This window comes from Schistocerca piceifrons, chromosome 3 (genome assembly GCF_021461385.2).
Source record: "Schistocerca piceifrons isolate TAMUIC-IGC-003096 chromosome 3, iqSchPice1.1, whole genome shotgun sequence".
Lineage (NCBI taxonomy): Eukaryota > Metazoa > Arthropoda > Insecta > Orthoptera > Acrididae > Schistocerca > Schistocerca piceifrons.
The window spans coordinates 359,185,012-359,205,180 of NC_060140.1; the positions used below are offsets into that span (position 1 = coordinate 359,185,012).

General features: G+C 37.4%; 1 protein-coding gene across 1 annotated transcript in view; it reads left to right on the forward strand.

Annotated features, from left to right (window-relative positions):
* LOC124788744 (teneurin-a) overlaps positions 1 to 20,169 on the forward strand; it is a 191,951-nt gene that overhangs the window by 141,912 nt on the left and 29,870 nt on the right. Inside the window, exons 21-23 of the mRNA XM_047256026.1 lie at positions 1,657 to 1,916; positions 9,951 to 10,120; positions 15,981 to 16,113. Of these exons, the coding sequence (XP_047111982.1) occupies positions 1,657 to 1,916; positions 9,951 to 10,120; positions 15,981 to 16,113 (563 nt within the window). The remainder of the gene's footprint in view (positions 1 to 1,656; positions 1,917 to 9,950; positions 10,121 to 15,980; positions 16,114 to 20,169) is intronic.

Sequence of the window (20,169 nt, forward strand, 5' to 3'; positions counted from 1 at the left end):
TATTTTTATCATTTTTTCTTCCAAGGTAAATAGAATTCAAGAGGTAGGTTAAAGAGCTGTAATTGGTCAGCGACCTGTGATATCACTGGATGGGTAGCAGCACTGTGTATTTTGTTTCTCCATTGTGTTACTTCTTTGTGTTTTTCTTTGACATATTATAAAATCTTGGTCTTGTTGATCAGTAGGGAAAAAATGTAATGAAAGAAAAAACAAATTGCCCAGTGCTATACATCTAGGCTCTCGAACTCCATTGATTATGATTATGAAATATAATGTACAACTGAAAGATAACTTTTCTCATGTCACCTCAAATAAATATATGCTTTTGGAGAAAGCGCTCAACATAAAAGTGAGTGTCGTGACAGTAGGCTCTATGTTCCATGTAACCTGCTTTCCACTAATCAGCAAATATTTGCACTGGCCTGTTGACAAGGGTTCTAACAAAACAACTATCATCTTTTTACATGTACCTCCACGTTTTTTTTATTTATAATATTAAGATTTACTTTTAAAACAAGTTACATCAGTCTGAACAGTTTTTGGATTTATTGTTACAGTTCATTGAGGTACTGTATTCCGATGTTCTTTATTAATATGACTGAGCATAGTGTTGATTTTGTACTGATTGCATGAACATGTGTTCCCACTCCTCAAGATGCTTACTATAAAACAGATACCACATTCTTTCATACAGGTCTGGCAGCACAATGAAACACACACTTTGTGTGAGAATCATAGATTCTTTGAAAATATGTTTATATATCCCAAATGATGTACTACGATCAATAAATACCTAAACACAGTAGTTCAAACAAGAGAGTTTCACAGTATATTTGCACTTGATAAAAGGAAATGGGGTGCTACTTAGAAAAATATTTTGTTATAAATTTTATCCATTTTGCTAGTTGTTGAATTCCATTGCTGGGTTTATATTAGTTTAAAGAAACAAAGCAACCAGCCAACTTTTTACATATTTTTATTTATCCCAATACATTTTTGAGCTTTTGCCCACCTTCAACTGGCATAATGCATAGTTAAGTCTTCAATTAGCACTTCATTAAAAACATTGACTTCTTTGCACGTTGCACAAAAACAGCACAATATCCACCATGTTACTGACTGTGACAGCTTTCAGTGCAGTGCTACCACAAGCTTTGTACTGGAACCAAATTGGTTTCCAAAGGCAAAGACCTCAAACAGACAAGCACACAAATTAAAAGAGTTTGTCTTTTTCCAGTAAGTATGTATTATTATATTATTATTACTATTACTATGTTTTATTGTTTCATTATACAGCCAACAAAACAATCTTGCATTCTGCCAAAATGAATTGCGCCCCACTTTGTATATCTTGAGATAGGCACATTCATAGTTTTTTGTAGGATGATTAATGATGGCAATAGTTCTGTGCTGTATAATATATATGTATTCATAATTTTAATCATCCTGTGTCTAATGTTATTTAAATGCTCCCAGTAACCAAAATGTACTTTGCTACAGCTGAGAATACATAGTGCTACCAACAGTGTATTTGAAATAGAAATCTTGAGAGAACCCAAAGAACACAGATTAAAAGAGTTTGTTTTACTTTTTATTATTATTACTGCTATTATTGCCATGGACATCATTTTAATTACAGCCTCTTATTTGTTCCAGGAGTTTCAACCAGCGAAGCTGTAAGCTTCCGCAATGGATCGTTTATTGTTCGTTGGGCCTGGGGTGGTTGGATGGAGAGCTGTGCTCTTGCAAGACATCCACTCCTTGAATTATCTCTACCAACTGAGGCAGAAATGCTACCACTATGGAGTAGACAGACATTGTCACTTGGTGATGGTCTCACTAACAGCATGGCTTGGAGCTACAGCTTAGTTGGTGATGTTAGTGCTCCTCATCAGACACTGTTGCAGGAGCTATGGGTAAGAAATATGGCTGATGTATTTAATTAGCTTTGTTTTACACACTTTTTTCAATGTTAGGCTTATGGACCATTTATTTTGCAATGAGGAGTGAAGAGTGTTATAAAATAGCTTATGTAACTATGAACAAATGAATTACATCTCCAACCTTGGAAATTCTTTTGCAGTGCTTCGCCCTGGATAAGCTCCATGATTAAATGGCAAAACAAAAACATCCAGTCACATTTTTTAAACTAAACATTTATTTAGTGTATACTCTTCATGTAACTATCTACTTACGAATTCTTCCTCCACACAATTACTGGTTGTATCCTCTTGAATTCTTTAAAGCATATCATATTTGGCATTGACTATAGACATTATTTATTTCACAATAGCAATTTCAGCATCTGGGACATTTTTAAGTGGTACTGCAGAAGATTTTGCTTCAGCAAATGTCAGACTCTAAAATCTTCCGACATGTATTCATGTAATTTCTCAAAAATAAGCCTTTTCACAATGTTCACATCATTTATGTAAATTGCTACCAATGAATGTTCTAACATACTGTTTACTTATGAACTAAGGCCAATGACAGTGACATGTCTATGTGTTGAAGGATTTTAAAGGTTGATGCACTGAAGCAAAGTCATTTGCAGTACCATTGGAAAATGCCTCACATGCCAAACCTGCAGTTGTGAAATAATGACCTCTACAGTTAATGGCAAATATTATGTCCTTTAAAAAATTCTAACAGCTGTGAACCCTGACCACCAGTTGTTTTCTTGAATTGCTGTTTTTGTGCCACCCATGAATTTCCTTAACAATGTTTATGTAAGTGCAATAACTTTCATATCAGATCTACTGTCTGGTGACAAAACACACCTCTTATTACAATCTTGATCATCGTCATCAATCATTTAGTATCCACTGCTGGGTAAATACAAATTTCAGACTTTTCTCCACAATATATCCTTCAGCTAGACATGTTGATATTCTTTAGGTAAATGCAAGGGTGGTTCCTTTGACTAGGCCATGACCTGTTTCATTTCCCATCTTTGTCCAAAATTAGAATCTTTAATGAATGAAAATATGTAGTAAAATTACATAGTGTAGATGCACTTCATGCCTGTATGGTGTGGTGTGAACAAGTAGAAGAAGAAGAAGAGGATGATGAAAAGAAGATGAAGAAGAAGACAAAGACAAAGACACTGGAGATTTGTTTGTTTCTAGAAGTGGACTACAATTTTCTACTGAACCACCAAAAGTTGGGCAGAGTCAATGTTGTAACATTTTGAAATTAACACCTGGCCCAGTGAATGATGGAAAAACAATCAAAACAATAACAGAGTCATTTTTATTATTTATCTCACTGGAAATCGTGAGCATCATTGTAGAAGAAATGAACAGGGAAGCCTAACGAGTAATTTCTTTGTGGAATGCAGCTCATTCTTTGGACAAAACGACATGGAGAGATATAAATGCAGCTGAAGTGTGCGCTGTATTAGCAACTCTAATAGGAGGTGGTCAAACTCATGGACATCGCACAAGTGCTTCCGATGTGTGGGGAGGTAATGTTGGCTTTCGGCAACCATTCATTTCTGCCACCATGTCAAGAAACCAGATTTTGTCTATACTGAAATTCTTGCGATTTGACAACAGAGACACAAGAGTACAAAGAATTGAAGAAATCAAGGACAAGCTACAAGCCAACAGGGTAGGGTTTGACAAATTTCAATCTAACTTGTGCAAGAACTTCTACCTTTATGTATATGTGACTATTGATGAACGATTAGCAACGTATCGAGGAAACTGCCCTTTTAGGGTTTATATGAAGAGAAAGCCTGGCTAGTATGGCATTAAAATTTGAGTTTGTGCTGATGTGAAGACATCTTACTTATTACGGGTCCAAATTTACACAGGAATGGTGAACCATTGGCTGCTGAACTACTAAAACAAAACACGACATTGGTTGGTACCTTGCGTTCCAATAAGAAAGATATTCCAAATGAATTCTTGCCAAACAGAAAGAGCAAAGTTCACTCTTCAATGTTTGGTTTCACAAATAACTTGAACCTAGTTCCCCATGTTCCAAAGAAGGGAAAGGCAGTAATACTACTCTCTACTCAGCATAATGAGAGACAAGTGAGTGGTGAAGAAAGTGAACACAAACCCGAAATCATACTGCACTACAACAAAACGAAAGGTGCTGTAGATAATGGGGACAAAATGACAAGAGAATACAGTTGTGTTAGAGGAATGAGGCAGTGGTCACTAAGAATCTTCATGGAAATGATAGATATTGCAGCACTGAACGCATATATTCTGTACACTCAAAGATTTCCTGAATGGCAGAAGAATAACTGAAGCCAACGTAATCTCTTCACGCTGAACTGGCATTTGGACTCAGCAAAGGCAACTGGGAAGAAAGAGCCAAAAATATCAACGGTCTTCATAAAGATGTACAAGATGCACTGAAAGCTTGTGGTATTGCAATTCCTACAGCAGTGATCCAGACCCAGTGTTCCTAGTTACCAATGCCACAACGATGTCAAGATTGCAAGAGAAATGAAGATCAGAAAACAAGATTCTGTTGTGTAACGTGCAAGAAACCTGTTTGTAATATACACAGAGAAGAAACTATTACTGTGATGTGCATGCAGTGCAAAAATGTACTTGACTGAAAAGTTGAAAAAAGTCTTGTGTTATTTTATTGCAGTGACTGTTGAGGTACATAGATTACTAATTATCTGTTCGTTGAGTACTGAATTTAGTGAAAGAAAAAAAAATTTTTTTACTTTGTATCTGTGATCTGATTAAATACTTCTAATAACCTGAAAAGCTTTTTTTCAATACTAAATAAACCCATTCAATGGAAATAACGAAATCTGAGAACAAATATTACAATAAAACACAAAACTCTTTTGGGATAGTACAAATACCCCCTTGGTAAAATAGAGGTGTGGAAAAGCTTGGTAATGGGAGGGTTAAGCAAGGTGCCATTCAGTAGAGAACATTGCAAGTGCTGTTTGCCTTTCTTGGTCCGTAGTATTCCATATGAAGGTTTTGACGCATTTCAGAAATATTTACACATTTCAGGAATGTTCTGCATCTGATGTCATTGTAATTGTAATTATCACTTGCGTGAGTTTCAAAGATTTGCTCCATGTGTCACAAAGTTATTATCCATTATGTAATCTGACAAGCTCCATATGTACTTGTGTACTCCTCTCTTCCATAAATAACAGAGAGTTCTGTTTGAAATTTCTTTGCCTCCAAAACAGAAAGACATTCAATAGCAGCTTTGAAAGAAGTTTCTGAAAACAGGAAGAGTAAGTGGAAAATTTCTTTGGGAGAAAGAGAGAGGCTGCAACTAAGTGTCAACTGAATTTGAATCTTTATTTCACCTCATAACTTACATAATAACATATTTCTTTTGCGTCCTGCAGTAGATCACTCATCATTCCTAGACCTTTAGTTCTCCTCCTTTTATGATATTTACCTAAATCTGTTGAGTTTTCAATCACACCTTCCCTAATATTTGTAATTTTATGCTTGAAACCTGTCAGCTGATGTTGTGCATAATGTGGGTGAGTATCCATCTTCTATAGCTGTATATATAAATATCAACATGAATCATAATTTTATTAAAAATCAAGAGCAAAAACATGAACCATTCATCCTTCAAAATCATTACTAAACTGCAGGCTTGTCACATGATATTTTTATGACACATTTTTTCCCCATTGGCTATATTATTCATGCACTTCATAATATCATCCCTATATTCAAAAACAGTATTGATAATCTTTGACTGTTAATTACAACAAGTAAGCACTGAACATGGCAGCTCTTTTCGTACTACTTTGTGAAGAATTGATGTTCTTTGTGGAAATGCTGAAAAGGAGCTGCAAACTCCCAGAAGTTTGGTGAAAAATATTTATATGTTTTTATTAATGAAAGTGGCTTTAAGCATAATTAGATTCAACTGGTGGGCATAATAATGAATGCATGAAGCAACATCGTAAAACTTTTCTGTAACAAGAGCCTGCACCCTGGGAGCAAACCACTCATGATTGCTGCACCATCAGATGTTTGTGTATTAGTTTGTGTAGACAGTTCTTCTAATTGTGATTTGTCTGTTCCCTGATGTACGTTGCCAAAGACTGAGCACTATGCTTTTCTGTTGCTATGGCTTCTGTAAATCTTTCAACTGGTCTTCCATTAATGATGTACCTATTCACTAAAACCATCTGGAAAACACAGGCTGCATCACTGGTTTTGTCAGCATCACTGGTTTTGTCAGCCATTACAGCCAAAAACTCTGCTTCTTTAATTTACTTCCTACTTTCCTCTTTGCTAACTTGAAGTGTGCATTGGGAGAATTCATTCTGGACAATTTTAGAGGTGCCTATGAAAGCTGTTGCTTTTTCTAAATGTGATTTTTAATACTGAGTGTAATTAATGTATGAAAAATGCCAGGAATTGGAGGTCATTTCAGTCTCATCATGTCAGCGGAGGACAAGTTCCAATGCATTACAGAAATGAGTAAAGTTAATAATTAGATTTAGTATGTACCTATTATTGGTATCCTTTTGGTGGTGTAATGCCACATATTTCTGTACCTGCATTCTAATTGGGTAGCTATATTTATGTTGACTAAACTTTTCAGATTTGAAACATTATTCATGTGGCCCAAAGAAAGCTCATTGTTTCCTAATTTTGTCATGGGGGTGTTGACTGTCGACAAAAGCTGTTCTCCAAGTAATAAAGAAGGGAAATAAAATACAGTGTTTTCCAAATCACAGCCACACAGACATTCATGCTTGCTGTTCACTGCAGAGATAAATTTTCTACTGAATTGATGTTAAAGTAGGAGTCGACCTACCTAGCCTCTTGATTTCTAACTTTTCTCCAAACTTACATAAATTCATGGGATCAGAGAACAGGGAAATTACCTGATTCATTATTACACGTAGTCATTTGCTGCCTCAGAATTCTCTATAGCACATGCTAAAATAATAAACACAATGAACACGTAATAGTTACTTCAGTAAAGGTGAACTGGCTAGGGTACTAGCTATGTTATACTGTTTTGGCACTTTATTTGTTTGTTGTGGTAAAGGGATGCTTTATTTCATATCTCCTAATTAGTAATTTGTTTGGAGAGGTATAAAGGGAACAGCTCCAGCATTCACCTTATGACCAAGGACGACCTACCAAAACCTCAGTCAGAGCTGCTGGTGTTGCCATTGTCAGTTGCTATTGATTGAACAAAGAGTGTTGCTGTCACACATTGTAGGCATAAACAGCTTCATCAGTCATACCATGGTAGGAGCCACCAGTGTCTTGATGTGATTTTGTAGCTTGCCTTTGCAGGTCCAGTCATTGCAGTGTGATGAGGAAGTGTTGTCTCGTCTACGTGTCGAGGAAAAAGCTGCTCACCTTGCTCCCAGTCTTGCCCCCTCCTGCCCCCCCTCCTCCCCTCCCTCCATTCCCAGGTGGCTCATGTGGGTAACCCATGTCTGTGTTTGAAAGCGCACTGCAACCCAAGTTGCTTACAACTTATTTTCATGTGGCTTAGCTGCATTCGGTGCATAGAGCCTGGGCATTTCAAAAGAAATAAGTGGTGTGCTACTTCTTCACTTGCATGGAAAGCTCAAAAAGTAAACACAGCTTAACAAAATTATTGCTGGGAGTAGTGCAAATCTGCAAACCTATACAAGAGCTATCCCTTTTGTTAAATATATATTGTTCACTAACAGTTATTGAGCAAATCTTGATTGTAAACAATAACTACTGAATGTGTCAATGCTTCACAATTGCTAAATATGTATGGGAATTGGATGTATGTCCTAATCTCCATCTCCTGTGTCTCTATCCATCTCATCTTTCCCCCCTCCTTCCTGCCTCTCCTCTCCATCTATCTCCTCCTCCCCCCCCCCCCCCCCCCCACTGTCCATCCATCACCTCCTCCCCTCTTCTCCATCTCCTCGTCCCCCCTCCATCTGTCCCTCTCCTTCTTTCCCCTCTCTCTGTCCAAATGTCCATTTCCTCCCACCTTTTTATCCACCTCCTCTTCCCCTCCCCCCCCCCCTCTCTCTCTTTCTGACCCTGAAACTTGTTTATTGTTATTGCCAATGAAAACTTGCTTAGAATGAATGAGTAACTAATTTGGGATCACTGGTATATGGGGTATGAGAGAGACCTCTTCAGGTGCTGGATCTGTGAGGATAGTAGCTTCAGTGACAGTTTTGGACGATTTATATTCTGTAGCAGTATTCTAAACATACACTGATAAGTTGTAAATACAACTTTTCCATTTTCTGCTGGGAAGAAAACAGAACAGCACATTGTTGTGTAAGCAATTTTTATTTTCATAGTTAACTCAGACTACAAGAAAGAAAATGAAACCACACATTTTTGTAGCACAGATTTATTTAGTTATTAATTAATAGGGCTAACTCTGCCAGTGTACACGTGGTCTAATGTAATGCTCTGGGCAACTGTCGTGCTGAAACCACATATGTTGTCAAACATCCAGGGCAACATCCTGCAGTCGTACCTTAGTCCCTGTTCCAAAAATATTCGATAATGGCATCCGTTCAATGTGCTGTCAATAAAATATGGACCAATGAGTTTGTTCCCTATGATCCACAACATACGTTAATTAATCCAGAACATCTTGGCAGAGAACATGGGGGCCTTTTGCATTTGTTGGTTTGCTCATTCACAAAACACTACCTAGTTATGGAAATTGTAGCCATGAAGTTCAACACATTTACTTCATTTTCTTTCGCCGGTGTGTACACTGCCTTCAGACATTAAGGTGTTTGTAAAAGAACAAATGAGAGAGAGCTTTTTCTGCAAAACACTAGGCATACAAGGCAAGAGCAGCCTCAACATTTCTCCTACATTCTCTGTAAATCAGGATAATTTCAGTTTTTTCTTCTGTGGTTGCAACATTCATCATCCACTTGTTCTCCAAATGATAGGTAGGTGTGCAGGCAATAAACAGTGCAAAAGCATTATAATGTTTGTAGCTGCTATCTGTTCTAAGTCAGCATGATACATGAGCTTCCAGTCTCAGTGTACTGCCTGTTATGATATGTCATAGTTCGTTACATGGCTACAGTGGCATGTTGAGTAGACCCCTGTTCAAAACATCAGAGGAATGCAACACTGCAAATGGGATTTCCAATCAGAATTTATGAAATACTGGCCTGTCATGTCTCATAGCATGGAGGTGGGGTCCCACGTGCCATTGGACATTCGAGGGCCACTGAATAGCATATCACAGATTACGATTGTGTACCCATTTCTGTTCCCCCAATTATAGCACCATCTGTGGTGAAACAAAGAAAATGCTGCAGATAAAATCCATGTAGATTTTGCTGTAGTCATAATCTGCAATAAAAAACAGGGGTTCCCATTGAAGATTTCGAAGTTGCCTCCTGCCATTCACGCAAGGGATAGGGTGGTGGGCCGATTGTGGTATCTTCTTTGGATGTCCTCCTCAGAGACAAACAGATTGGAATTAAAACATTTTTGATTCGACGTATACTTTTTGAAATATTTCAATGTCTTCAGTTAAAATGAACACCCTCTATATGTACATTAAATATATATATAGTGTATGTCCATCTGAATGTTTATTAAAGCGTTGTATAAAAATTTGAGGTAAAGTGGTCAAGAATTTTTGAAGCAATGTTAAGCAACATCTTGTCTTTATATATTAGTGTAGTTATTCTATGTCTATATCATGTTACTTTACAATTTTATTTATATCATTTATACGTGTGTGTGTGTGTGTGTGTGTGTGTGTGTGTGTGTGTGTGTGTGTGTGTGTGTGTGTGTGTGTAAAGTTAGGTGTCCCTTACTGTATTAGTAATGCTTTGCAATTTTTCTTAGACTGTAGTGCACATAGAATTATTTATGCTGAGTAGTAATTTTCTGTCAAAAATGTTTTGAGAGATTTTTTTGAAAATCTCATAATATAGATATTATGTTTGAATAACAAAAAAGACAGTTCACATATACCATTATTGATTATAGGTGAACAGTTCAAGAGTTCTTGGTATTGAATTTAACCAAGTAACTGGACAGGAGACATTTTATGACCGTGAAAGACAGCCTCTCCTTACAATATCATTTGATCAGGCTGGCTTGCCTCAGTCATGGGTTCCAGCAACTGGAGGACAACCCGTAAATGTTTCTTATGACAGGTAAGAACAACATTTTAATATTTTTTTTATACTTAAGCACATTTTTTCAGTATTCTCAACGCTGCCAATATGTTCACTATTGTGATTTGCTTACAATGGATTGTGTCATATCACCAAATTATTATGCATTTTACATAATGGCAGCAACTGTGTTCAACAAGAGGATTATAACTTCACATACATTCAAGTTTATGATAGCCAAATTTTAAACCTTGCTCTCAGTTAAGAAGTCAGACTATCTAATGTAAACTATTTAACATCTGTGAAAGCTTGTGAGGAACTTTGAATGTAAACATATTGTCAGACTTCCAGGAATGACAAATACTGACGAGTTTTACAACTCTCATTATAGAGTGGAAAAAGGCTTATCACATTACTAGGGAAAAAGCTAGGGTTGACAGTAAGATTGGTTTAAGAATGAAAGATAGCTCGTATTTTATGAAATATAGGTACTGTGAAGTGTGATAACATTACTACTTATAACTTCCCATCCACTGATAAACCCATTATGCTAATATAAGTTCTTAAACTATAAATTTGTGCAATCGATAGGCACACAAACAAAAGGTACAGCACTTCCTTTTTCTAGCTGTAGAAAAAACATCCACATGCACACACACACAATCACATGTATACGCCTGTCTCCCTAAAATGTGGTAAGTCAAATGGGTAGTCACCTAAGCACAATCTAGTGAGACAGGCATGTATGTGCACATGGGTGAGTGTGTATGTGTATGTGTGCATGTTTTTCCTACTGCTAAAAAAAGAGAGTTCATTCTGAAAGACAGACAAGCTACTTTTTGTTTCTGTGCCTCTCAATGACGCAGCTGTTCTGCCTTTGTCGGTGAGTCATCTCCTTTATTCCTAAATAATTCATAACCCTTAACAATAAATTTAAAACTCTCAATGCAAATTGATGCACATAAATGTATTCGTAAAGTAAATGAATAAACACAAACTGATAATGTTTATCGAATTTATCTGAAATTATGTGATAAGAAATAATACTGCTTATTTTGATTTTGATTGAAAATAGCATCACTGATTCTAATTACTGCTTCAGGTCTCATATTTAAACAAGGATTCATTTTTAAAAAAGCACTGAAAGATACTCTCTTTTAATTCAAATTATAACACGTATTGACATCATCATTCTTTTTCATCCCCTCACATACATATTCTGTTGATCCCATCATACAGCAGAAACTATACCTATGTAGAACAAGTCATATTACTCATTAACAGGTAGATACAAGTGCTGCAGGCTATTTCTGCTAATTTGCTCATAGTGAAAATTATGGGAATTATCTATAGATTAATTATTGCTATTTTGAAAAACAAAGCAAGAAGGCAGCTACTTTGAAAGGATCCAGTGTCACTGCTTTTCCACTATTTATCTGCTTCTTTAAGCTACTAGTTCATACTAAGGCTTTACGTAACTCTACTGATTTCAGAGATAACTATGGCTCTGTATGTACTGAAAAATTTAAAAATATGTTTAATATAAACAATAGTGTGAACCAGAATTTACATTTCCAGTTATAGATTTTCTGATAAATTATTGGAGGAGTGTCTAATAAGGTACTCTTTTACTTCCTGTTTGAATTTCGGGTATTTCCAGCTTTGTTTTCTGCTAGACTTTTGCACTAAAATATAAAACTTTATTTTGAACCCTAGACAGGGACGCATAATCACATGGAAATTATTTTTAGGTATAGTATTGCATTTGTGAATTATGCTGTTCACTCTTCTCATTAACCAAAAATACCATTAGGGCATACAATGAGGTGTCAACACTCGTGGGATAGTGATGTGCACATATACAGATGGCAGTAGTATCATATACGCAAGGAATGAAAGGGCAGTGCATTGATGGATCTGTAATTTGTTCTTGAGTGATTATGGCCACATTACATGAATTAACAGACTTCGAACATGGAGCTACACACATGGGACATTCCATTTTGGAAATCGTAAGGGAATTCAATATTCTGTGCTGGGAATGCCAAACTTCAAGCATTACCTCTCACCGCAAACAATGCAGTGGCCAATGGCCTTCAGTTAAAGACCAAGAGCAGCAGTGTTTGTGTGGAGTTCTCAGTGCTAACAGACAAGCAACACTGCATGAAATAACTGCAGAAATCAGTGTGTGACATACAACAAACATTTGTTTTACGACAGTGTGACGAGATTTGGCGTTAATGGGCTGTGGCAGCAGATGGCTGACACAAGTGCGTATGCTAACAACATGACTTTGCCTATAACACCTCTCCTGAGCTCATAACCATATTGTTTGGACTATAGATGACTGGAAGACTGTGGCCTGATGAGATGAGTCCTGATTTTGTTTGGTAAGATCTGATGGTAGGGTTTTGAGTGTGGCGCAGACCCCAAAAAGCTATGAACCCAACTTGTCAGCAAGACACTATGAAAGCTAGTGGTGGCTCCGTAATGGTGTGGGCTGTGTTTACATGGAATGGACTGGGTACTCTGGTCCAACTGAACCATTCATTGACTTGAAATTGTTATGTTCGGCTACTTGGAGACCTTTTGCAGCCATTTGTGGACTTAAAGTTTCCAAAGAATGATGGAATTTTTATGGATGACAATGCACCATATCTCCAGGCCCCAGTTGTTTGCAATTAGTTTGAAGAATGCTCTTGACAATTTGAGTGAATGACTTAACCACCCAGATCATTCAACACAAATCCCATCGAACATTTGTGGAACTTTTGAGAGGTCAGTTTGTGCACAAAATCCTACACCAGCAACTCTTTTGCAGTTATGGATGGCTATAGAGGCAGTGTGGCTCTATATTTCTGCAGGGGGCTTCAACTACTTATCAAGTTCCTGCTGCATCAAGATGCTGCTCTGTGCTGGGCAAAAGGACACCCAACATGGGATTAGGAGGAATCCCAAGAATTTTGTTACCTCAGTGTAAATTTATTGGCATTTACGTGTTAGAAACCAAGGAAGTTTTGTGAGATGTTCAGATTTTAACTTTATGTAATGTCCTCACTGCACACTTCTGTTGAATAAATGTTTTTTGTCATTAGATGCATTGGCCCAGAGTATAATGCCATAGAACAGTATTAAGTGAAAGTATGCAGTGTATGTTAGCAAACTCAACTGTTGGTTAACACAGTGAGAGAGATTTCTAGCTGCAAAGGAGACAAATATCAGCTGTTTGGTTAACTAATCTACATGCTGCCACCATCAAAGCTTATTATCCATAAGGATATCTAGGGCCCTCACACATAGAGTCTTACCTAGTGTTTGCTCATTAATCCCTACCTCTGGTACCAGTAATGCATTTTCACTTGTTTGAAATTGCATAATAATGTGTATTCTTAAATATTAGGGTTAAACTGTTTGCTGTGAACCAGTTGTAAGCCCATTCCATTATTCTCCTGGCTCTGTCTAGTATGGATGTGGTAGGTTAAGAACAGAAATGAGCCAAACACTGAAACTTATGGGACACCACAGTGAAGTTCTTATTCTAATCTGACCCTCTCTTGTACAGTTTATGATCCGTGCAACTGAAAGCCTTAACAAGGTCACAGAAAATGTTAACATGTTAATTATAATAGTTATTTTTTTAATCAGAAGCTGAATTTATGGTCTAAACTGTGCTTGCCTCCTCCTTCCTCAAGTAATCACGACATGGTATTCTTTACTAAGATCTTTCCCTGGAGAGCCCAAATCACAGATGACCTCATTGAGATTTTCACTTGGTTTAAAAAAACTGATTACTTGATATTCTCTTTAGAAAGAGTTCTTTACAGATTCAGATGTTGCTGTCTTGTGACTGTTTGCTAACAGGAAGATCACAACAGGAAGATCACCTTGTTCTTTTTAACCCTCTGACAACTGCTAGCTGTAAGTTGCACTCCTTACAAGATAATCCAACTTTAACACTCAATTGCAACTGTTACTGGACTCCTTTTGTTACTCCTTATACCAGATAAATGTGTGACACTGTGTTACTCATTGACATATTTAAAACATGTGTTTTCTAGAATGAATTTTCACTCTGCAGTGTGTGTGTACTGATATGAAACTTCTGGCAGATTAAAACTGTGTGTTGGACTGGGACTGAGACCCAGCACCTTTATCTTTCACAGGCAAGCACTCTACCAGCTGAGCTGCCCAAGCATGACTCATGACTCGTCCTCACAGCTTTACTTTTCCCAGTGCATCTCCTACCTTCCAAGCTTAACAGAAGTTCTCCTGCAGAATAGATGAGGTAGTGGCAGAAATAAAGCTGTGAGTGAGGATGGGTCATGAATCGTGGTCAAGTAGCTCAGTTGGTGGAGCACTTGCACGCAAAAGGCAAAGGTTCTGAGTTTGAGTCTCAGTCTAACGTTTCAATGTTCCAGGAAGTTTCACGCATTTTCCTTCACTTACATTCATTTTATATAACATGGCTTTCACTGGTTTTGTGCTTCCACTGTCATTTAAAAATTGTGAATCTTCATTCAGAATAAAATTTTTATAAAATACTTTTGACTAATATTATCATCTTTGGAATTTTTGCCAACTTAAACTGATAAATTGTCATAAAACTAATAAAATATACAAGGGTTGGAACTTAAATAGTGGCAACTATTTATTCACAACCAATACAAAAGAGTTACATGTTTGCACCTGTTACTGTCCTTCAAAGTAGTCACCTGCGTTGTGTAGAACCCATTGCCAGTGATGTGGAAGGCATAGTATACCGTTAGCAAAGCCTCTTCTGTTGATGGTGCGAATGGAGCGGTCTACTGCCTGTCGAATCTCTGGAACAGTTCTGAAGCGAATGCCATGAAGTGGTTCCTTCATCTTCGGAATCAAAGAACGTGATTCCGAGGAGTATGGTGGATGTTACAGTACTTCCCAGTCCCATCGACCGAGCAGAGCAGCCACAGCTCGCACTGTATGGACCCATGCATTGTCGTGCAAAATGATGGGTGGGTTGCACAGAAAGTGTCACCCCTTTTTTCACAAAGCTGCTTGCAAATGATGCTCCAAAAATGAACAGTAATTCTGTGCATTGACGGTCTGCTTTGGAGTAACGTAATGCATTAGGATAACACCATCACAGTTGTACATGAGAATCACCATAAATTTCACCATACTGGGTCTCTGACACACTTTTGACTTTCATGGCGACCCATAATGATGCCATTCATTGGATTGGCATTTCAATTTTGGCTCATACTATGTGGCCCATGTCTCATCCAGTGTTACGATACGGCATAAGAAAGCCTCTCCTTCATGCTCGTAGCGCTCCAAGTGCATCTGAGCAGCATCGTAACGCATCCGTTTCAGTGTTTCTGTCGAGTCATGTGGAACCCACCGTGATGCAATTTTTCGCATGCCCAGGCATTCCATCAGGATGCAAAGCACAGTTGGTTGCGCTAATCCAGTTTCATGGGCGAGCTCACGAATCATATGGTGTCGATCACTGTCCTCTAACATGGCAACAGCATGCACGTCTTCTTCAGAGACATCATGACAACCTGCCCAATGCATGTCTGCCACAGTTTGCCAACCTTGGTTGAAGGCTTTTATCCAACATGCCACTGCTCTATACAGCAATGGCGATTCCTCGCACGCCTCTTGAAGACCTTGATGACACTGTCGAGCTGTATGACCTCTGGCACATTCAATCTTGATCCAACTCCATTGTTCCTGTATCGAAAACATAGTGACGCTGTTACCTTAGACTGCTCACTCACAAGTGACTGTGTTTCCCTAGATTGTGTGTACACCAGTGACATGGCATGGGTGAGTCCATTTGCTCAAATTTACATTAGCAGTTTTGTCAAAACAATTTTAGGTACAGTAGATTTATTTCATGTGTTTAATTTTACAGATTCAACAGGGTTGACAGCTGGCAGTGGGGTGTACAAAGTGAAAAATACAGCTATGAAAGTCATGGTTTGCTCTCAGAAATTAGTTCTCCAAAGGATGGTGTTACACAGTTCACTTACAATGAACTTAATATGGTAAGTACTTAAAAACATATTATATCTTCATATTTTTACATAATGAAATTTGCCTGAAAATGTAAGAATCAGAGCACTTGCTAGTAGTTCTTTACTTGTATGTGGTGAAAAGACTTTAGATATATGAACTATCCATTTCGAAGCTGTTATTCAAGTAGGGCATTGCCATTGCAGTGTGCAGTCTCTTAAATGTGTTCCACTGCATGCTAATACAATGATGACAAAGTTTGACTCTATTATTTTTGAAGTACAATGAACAGTTGCTACCACATTTTTAGTGTTTTCCACACAACTGGCAGTGTAATTAATTCTAGAGTGGTTTGGTAACTTCATGCAAGAAATTTCTGTGAATTTCCCATATTTTCTTTGACACACAGACCAATCATCTTCATGCTGATGCAGAAAAGATCTAATTCCAAACAGTCACCACCAATGTAGGAGTCATGCTATTGTCTGTAGTACTTACACAGAAACTAACCGAGAGAAAAAAGGAAAAACAGCCCCGTACCATCTCAAACAAGCTTTGCTATCACAACTCTGACAGCTACATACTTATCATTTTCCCCAACTCTGACTAGTGATATGTATTCATTCTTGTGGCCAATGGTTTTCAGGCACAACAAAGGTGTGAAACTCCCTGGACTCACCAATATAATGTATAAATGTCTCTTCACACTAGGAGTCCACAGCTACCAAGCTGGTCTCTCTTCATTTGTGAAGAGCACGTTATCATATTCACCCTTTGTCCATTCTCTATGTTTTTTATCCCCAGCAAACAGGCATGTTTCTGAACTGCTATGAGCGGGACATTTATGGATGTGCATTATACTGACCAATCACTCTGAAGAACTCATGCATAGTTTGTCAGAAAACCTCTGTTGACAAGTGTGTTACAGACATATTGGGAGTTCTTTGTAAAGTTAAATTGAGTTATCAGTCCCCTAGTGGAGTGGTTACTTGTAGGTGACCAGGTACTAAGGTGAAGTGAACATTCTCTTGTCTTGGAACTAGTATTGGAGCTTTGAAGAGCCACTTTTCGTCACAGTCAATGCTGCTGATACTGCGTCTCATCTGCTTGAAAGTATCTGAGAAGTCTACTCTGTAAAACAGTGTCAGACGAGTGTCTTCTTGGGATTACATTGTCAACTTTATTGAGAGATGAGAGATCTACTCATTGCCAAAGTACAAATATGATGGGAAATTACACTGACTGTTACGCACTGCTATTATCTTTGAATCAAGCACATATGCGATGCAGGATGTTCTCCTTTCCTATACAGAATATACTGTTCTGGTTTGTGGAGTAATCTTGCCAGTAAAGGTTAGCTTCTGGAAACTAGCGCAGATCTTATAAGAGTAGGAAATCCTTTTGTGATGAGCAGCAGAATGAATGTAAAATGACACATGAACCATTACTATAAGACTAGTATTCTACTTGATACTTTCTGGCAGATTAAACCAGTCTGCTGTACTGGGCTTTGAATCATGCTTCAGCACACAGTTTTAATATGCCAGCAAATTTCAAAACAGTGCACAACTGCTGCTGAGTGAAAGATTCTGTCTGAAAATATTCTAGTTACATTGTAGTACTGGGTTTACCCATCAGTGTCATTAATATGAATACATCAATGAAGTACCATGCAGAGATGTTTGTCCCGTGCTCATTTCTCACAGAAAATAAATTCAGAGCATTTTAAATCTTGAAATTTTCATTTTACTTGCCCTTTGCTCATGTTTACATGGATTGAATTTCAATACATGGTCACATAAATTACTTAGAATGAGGGAGAATGAGGAAGAGGCTCTCTCAGTGTCTAACAAGGATAAACAAGGTCTCTGGGTTTTATACCTGAGAACATGAATTATTTGTTGTACTGTAAGAAGTTGTAATTATTTGATTCACTAATGACCCATGTAAATGACAGTTTGTCCTTCTTCTTTGATCCCTCCACTGGACCTTTTCATGTATCTCGTGATTAGCATTTTTTTATAATTTGTTTAATACCGCACTCTTATATGAATTGGAAGTAATTTATGCTGCTTTTTCTAGCCAACAGTTTCACTTATTAATAAATTTTAACAGACTACCATAAGCTGAAAGCAAAATTGCAGCATGCGTCACACACATTCTTTGTAAGCAATCTCATTCACTCTTTTGTAGCCAGACTTAGCCATCCGTGGACATTTTAAAATGTATGGATGTTGTCAGTTGGTGTATATTCATATATTTATACAGTTTGCTGTTACAAGTAGCTAAACATTGTGGCATATAAGTTATTTACAATCCTTATCAAAACATTACATATAGTTAAATATTGTGAAATAAGAGTTATTCACAATCATTTTGTACTAAGGAATTCACTTACAGTGTAAAAGCAGTGTACCTGCAAAAACAATTTAAGATTTTTCCTAAAGCAGTACATGTTATCTGTTTCTTTTATTTTCTGTGGCAGTTTATTATACAGTTTTACACCTTCAGACAAGAGGCTATTTTGAGTCTTATGTTTTTTCTTTCCATCTAGCTGAGGACGGTGACTTGTTCTTCCACTATAGTTATGATAACTGCTATTTGTGCTATAATTTTCTATGTTTTTCTTGATGTACACTGTGATTTGCAATATAAATTCTCAAGGAACAGTTAGAATTTCTAACATTTTGAAAAATTCTCTGCAGTGGACCGGCTTGCTGCTTTAAGTTATAATTCTTACTGCTCTCCTTTGCATTTTAAACACTGTTTGTATATTCTGAGCACTGTTTCCCCAGAAAATAATACCATAACTGATTACTGAATGAACATAACTAAAGTAGACAGTTCTCAAACATTCATTACTGCATGAGGATACAAGGACTCTAAGTGCATAACATGTTGTGGATATCTTTGCTGAGAGTTTCATAGCATGTTCATTCCACTTCATTTGGCTGTCAATGTGTAACCCTAGAATTTTGTTGTAGGTACATCATCTATGGAGATGTTACCTAGTTTTACATTTAAGGGACTCTGTTTTCTGTTCATTCTGAAGCATATTCTATTTAATTCTTTATGTCGAGAGTTACCTTGTTTTCCTGAGGCCAATTGTGAACATCCCTCAGCACTTCAGTAGAATTTCTTAGCATTTGTGTTGGTGTCTTACTGGTGATTACTATGTTGCTGTCATCAGCAAACAATATCTTCTCTCCATGGCTAATATGTTGCGGGAAATCATTTATATACACCAGAGACAATACTGGGCCCAGTACACTTCCTTGAGGGACCCCAATATTGATATATTGTGGATCAGATATATGTTTCTCAATGTACTTTGATCCACTGGACACATGTGTGATCTCTACTAACTGTACTCTGTTTTCTAGATACGAACGAAACCATTTGAAAACCACTCCCCTTATTCCTAGTGCCTCTAACTTATGCAACAGCTTCTGGTGGTCAACTGTATCAAAGGCCTTAGACAGGTCTAGGAAATGGCCAGTTACATAGCTGTTCTCATCTAGTGCTTCTAAACTGTTTTTGTGAATTGTGCTATTGCAGATTCTGAACCTCTACCAGGCCTGAAACCATGCTGGTCATTCCAGAGAAGGTTGAATTTACTTAGATAGCTCATAAGCCTGTTTTTCATTATTGTTTCTATCACTTTTGAAAAGCATGACAATAGGGCTATTGGTCTGTAGTTCTCAACATTTTCTATGTCACCTTTCTTGTGAACTGGTAAAATTTTGGCGTGCTGGTAAAATTTTGGCGTGCTTCAGATAATTAGGGGAGCAACCAGTTTTGCAGGATTCATTTATGATTTCCGCTAGTGGAACTTTGATATCATTTATGCATTTTTTTAGCACACACATTGGGATTTCATCTAAACCTACCGAGTTTTTATTCTTTAATTGCCTTACAACATTGCATACTTCCTCCTCAGTAGTTGGAAGCAATACCATTGAGTTTGCTATATGCTTCTGTACTGGTTGATTAGCACTTTTTGGAAAAATTTTCTGTGACTTCGTTGCAATGCTGCTAAAGTAGGTATTTACATAATTTGCTAATTCTTTTGGGTTACGTTCTAAGTT